This window comes from Bufo bufo, chromosome 5 (assembly GCF_905171765.1).
Source record: "Bufo bufo chromosome 5, aBufBuf1.1, whole genome shotgun sequence".
NCBI classification, from domain to species: Eukaryota; Metazoa; Chordata; class Amphibia; order Anura; family Bufonidae; genus Bufo; species Bufo bufo.
The window spans coordinates 18,067,518-18,072,148 of record NC_053393.1 but is presented as its reverse complement, the minus strand read 5'-3'; the positions used below and the strand labels follow the sequence as shown (position 1 = coordinate 18,072,148).

At 44.4% G+C, this 4,631-nt stretch overlaps 1 protein-coding gene and 1 long non-coding RNA gene across 2 annotated transcripts; both read right to left on the bottom strand.

Annotated features, from left to right (window-relative positions):
• Window positions 1-283: 283 nt before the first annotated feature.
• Window positions 284-2,960, bottom strand: LOC121002361 (E3 SUMO-protein ligase ZBED1-like). The gene is made up of 3 exons (XM_040433825.1): window positions 2,309-2,960; window positions 1,450-2,051; window positions 284-610 (listed from the first exon to the last, which is right to left on the bottom strand). The coding sequence occupies exons 1-3, from the start codon at window positions 2,958-2,960 to the stop codon at window positions 284-286; spliced, it is 1,581 nt and encodes a 526-aa protein (XP_040289759.1).
• Window positions 2,961-3,130: 170 nt separating this feature from the next.
• Window positions 3,131-3,907, bottom strand: LOC121001295. Its single transcript, XR_005779024.1, has 3 exons — window positions 3,560-3,907; window positions 3,384-3,473; window positions 3,131-3,222 (listed from the first exon to the last, which is right to left on the bottom strand). It is a non-coding gene; the product is annotated as an uncharacterized LOC121001295 (long non-coding RNA).
• Between the last annotated feature and the right edge of the window lie 724 nt (window positions 3,908-4,631).

Below are 4,631 nucleotides of genomic sequence, written 5' to 3'. Positions count from 1 at the left end.
CCCTTCCTGGGGAGTGGGGACATAATTTAAAGTGAAACCCTTTAATGAAGCAGTTTTTGGTCCTGGACCGTCCTGCACCCTGAAACAATTGTACTCTGGGCCTGCAGACTTTCTAAATCCACAAGCTTTTTTTATAAGTACTTCCTAAATCCTATTTTGAAACTGAGAGGTTCTTTGACAAAAACACCAGCATATCCACCTTGTCTGGTTTCAGACAGGACCGATGGTTAGATACAAAATTACCACTGCTGCTAAAAGCCCTCTCTGACGCAGAGCTTGTTGCTTAGATACACAGATATTTTTGTGCTAATTTGCATAGCCTAGGGAAGTTGTTCTTGTGAAACTTCCACCATTTCAAAGGATCTTCTCCATGATCTATTAGTGGCATATAAATGTAAATATTGAGTTCTGCAGCCACTGCTTCTCTAAACTGTTCTATGGGATCAAATGCAGTGTTGCCTGACGGCAGTGGTGCTGCTGCACGTGTAGATTCCTTGAAAAAACTTGCAAGACTTTTCTTCTTGGTTTTCGCAGCAGGTGGGTTTCCCACATGACTATCCCCCTCCATCGCTGCAGTGCTTTGGGGTTCAGGCTGATGCTGCTGAAGTTCCTGAAATAATTGACATAAAAATGCATGTCTTAGGGCTCTTTCACACTTGCGTTCTTTTCTTCCGGCATAGAGTTCCGTCGTCGGGGCTCTATGCCGGAAGAATCCTGATCAGGATTATCCCCATGCATTCTGAATGGAGAGAAATCCGTTCAGGATGCATCAGGATGTCTTCAGTTCCGGAACGGAACGTTTTTTGGCCGGAGAAAATACTGCAGCATGCTGCGCTTTTTGCTCCGGCCAAAAATCCGGAACACTTGCCGCAATGCCTGATCCGGAATTAATGCCCATTGAAAGGCATTGATCCGGATCCGGCCTTAAGCTAAACGTCGTTTCGGCGCATTGCCGGAGCCGACATTTAGCTTTTTCAGAGTGGTTACCATGGCTGCCGGGACGCTAAAGTCCTGGCAGCCATGGTAAAGTGTAGCGGGGGAGCAGTATACTTACCGTCCGTGCGGCTCCCCGGGCACTCCAGAGTGACGTCAGGGCTCCCCAAGCGCATGGATCATGTGATCGCATTGGACACGTCATCCATGCGCATGGGGCGCTCTGACGTCATTCTGGAGCGCCCCGGGAGCCGCACGGACTGTAAGTATACCGCTCCCCGCTCCTACTATGGCAACCAGGACTTTAATAGCGTCCTGGGTGCCATAGTAACACTGAAAGCATTTGGAAGACGGTTCCGTCTTCAAATGCTTTCAGTACACTTGCGTTTTTCCGGATCCGGAGTGTAATTCCGGCAAGTGGAGTACATGCCGGATCCGGACAACGCAAGTGTGAAAGAGCCCTTAGAAATATGTTACAGGAAATTCTAACCAGTTAAGCAGACCGGTTTCACTCACCTGCAACTCAGCGATGACTCGATCTTTGATGCTCTGGGTCTCATCGGCTGACAGGTACTGTGTTCTGAACCGTGGGTCCATAAAAGATGCCATGTTTAACAGGTCTTGGGTGACTTCATATTTCTCATTAAGGTACTGTAGAATTCTTGATTTTAGTGACTTGGTTAGGTCAGTGTCCTCTTCAGCCAACACAGAAGTGTTCAGGAGATTGAGAGCAGGCTTGACACAGGAAATGCTTACATAACTTTCACCTGATAGGGCATCTGTGAAATCTTGTAGTGGACTGAGGGCCTTGTTAACAGATTCCAAAACCTCCAGGTCCTGCCATGAGGGCAGTAGGTGTCTCACTTTACGGTCTGTGGAGAGAATCTTGGACAGAGCATTTTGCTGCTCTATGACTCGTGCTATCATTTTCTGAGTGGAACCCCATCTTGTTGAGCAGTCGGTCACCATAGCATGTTCTGGAAGGTCGAGTTCTCTTTGTGCCTCCCTCAAGGCCACCCTCTTCTTCCAGCTATGGGAGAAGTGGCCCACCAACTTCCTGCATATCCCAAGAGCCCTGCTGATACATTGTGCATGAGCCCTATTCTTCATGGCATTTCCTGTGAATGATAAGAGCACAATAATATATTAAAACAAGTAATCCCAAATTCCCAATTTTAGTTAGGAGGAAATGACAGCAGTAGTTAACCATAGAGTTTGGGTGTAGTTGTACCATATTATTTAAGAATGTTAAATAGATGGTACAGCTACCCCAAACCCAATGAATAAATTGCTGCTCTGAGTCCTCCAAACAGGGCAGTACAGTAATAGTTACAGTAACAGTAGAAAACACAAACAAAACAAAAAATTTACTTACCAATGGCCAGATGAAGTCTATGCCCAAAGCACTGAAATCTTGTCCACTGATTAAGCTCCACAGCTTTTACTATATTCGTTCCATTGTCTGTTGTGATAGCGACCTGATGATCTTCACAGAGGTTCCATGCAGCCAATGCCTCCTTCAAGCCCAAGGCTATGTTCTCTCCTGTGTGGTCATCAGGAAAATAGGATGTTTGCAGGCAACGGCTTTTCAGTTGAAACTCCTCATTGACAAAGTGCACAGTTAGACTAATATATGGTTCAGTTGTTCTGCTTGACCACAAGTCCGTAGTGGTGGAAAATACTTTCACCCCAGCCATTTCCTGTTGAACTGCATCACAGCATTTGCTGTAAAGCTCGGGGATAGCTGTTTGAGAGAAGTAGTTTCGTGAGGGCAGCTGATACCTCTTGTCCAGAGTGTGGATCAGTTTCTGAAATCCCACTTTGCTAACTGTGTATAATGGCATCATGTCTCTTGACAAGCATTGGGTTATGGCGTCAGTGATTTCTTTATGTCGCTGTGAAGACTTGGCATATGGCGTGATACTCGCAAATACATCTGGAATTATGCTCTGGCTTGTTCGGCTTGCTTGTTCTTTGTTTTGTAGAGCGGCAGCCGCTGTGTCTTTATTCTGGCCTTTCAGCGTCATGCATTCTTTATACTTTTCTCCATGCTGTTTTAGGTGCTGGTATAAATTTGTTGTGTTGCCACGTGACGTAGCAACTCTGACTTTGCAAGTTTTGCAGAGTACCTCTTTTTGCTCAGTGTCGGTTCTCGTAAAGCCAAAATAGCGCCATATAACTGAGGTAGCATTTTTTGGGGGGACAAAATTAAAAAATTCAGTGTCTGTCTCGCTGGCAACTGCATCCATCTTCACCTGGTCTGACTCTTCACTTTGCAGCACAAGTGGACTGAAAGGAAAGTTAAACATGATGATTATTAACTATTCCTAATTTCTAGCCATTCTAAAGTCATATTAACAAGAATGAGACAGTACTGAGTCTGACAGACCTGTTGAGAGGGGAAGAGCACAGAATATAAGAAATTCTGAATTGGCACAAACCACAAATACCTGTTTCCTAATCCTTGCCAAATGTAGGTGAATAAATCTGTGGTTGTACTTTGCACGTCTTCTACGGTTCTCTTCCTCTTTTTTCGCCACCTATAAAAAATTTAAAACGGTCAAAATCTGATTCTAAGCCAAGCAATTGTGTTAAGAACATTAGCCAATAATTATGGCATTGGTACCTTTTTGTTTTCCAAATATAGGGGAACCACAATGATAAGTCTGCCGTTGTACTGCTTGAGTCTTTTGGCTTGTCCAGTTTGATAACTTAACTTGTTTTGCCACTGACAGTGACACCTGTCACCTGGAAAGAGTAAACACTGTTGCCCAATGTAAGGAAGGGAACCACGTGTCTTTGACAAATCTGAGGTTGGAGCGTCGCTTAGATCTTCGTTTTTTTTTTTTACTCTTGTTTTGCCAGTGACACCTAGTAGACAGACAAGACAGTAAAAAAATGTTGAGAGCTAAGCAACACAGGGGTAAGAAGAACCTAGCCCTTAATTGGTCATTTGGAACCAGTACCTTTTTCTTTGACAAATGCTAGGAAGGGAACCACGCGTCGTTGACAAATCTGAGGTTGGAGCGTCGCTTGGCTCTTCCGGTTTTCTTAGTCTTGTTTTTACAGTGTCAATGAAAAAAAGGAAAAACTGTCAAGTTGTTACCTATTTGAGGCAGCGCCAGCCAGGTAACAGGCCCCTGTGCCCCTAATAAATATCAATATGAATGCTGATAGCACTATGCTGCTGCCTGCCCCTATGCCCAATAAATATCAATATGATGATATTTTAATTTGGGGCACAGCAGGGCAGGCTGCAGCAGACTACTATGACAAAGGCTGAAGTGGACATGCTGAGCCTTAGGCCTCTTTCACACGAGCATGACGGATTAGTTCCGGGTGCGTTCAGTAAAACTCGCACCATTTTGCAAGCAAGTTCTTTCAGTTGTTCAGTTTTTCCCGCGCAGGTGCAATGCGTTTTCATACGTTTTTCACGCACGTTTACAAATAACATCTCTTACAACCATCAGTGAAAAAAACGCATCTCATCCGCAGTTGCTTCTGGATGCAATGCGTTTTTCACTGAAGCCCTATTCACTTCTATGGGGCCAGGGCTGCGTGAAAAACCCTGAATATACAGTTGCAAGAAAAAGTATGTGAACCCTTTGTAATGATATGGATTTCTGCACAAATTGGTCATAAAATGTGATCTGATCTTCATCTAAGTCACAACAATAGACAATCACAGTCTGCTTAAA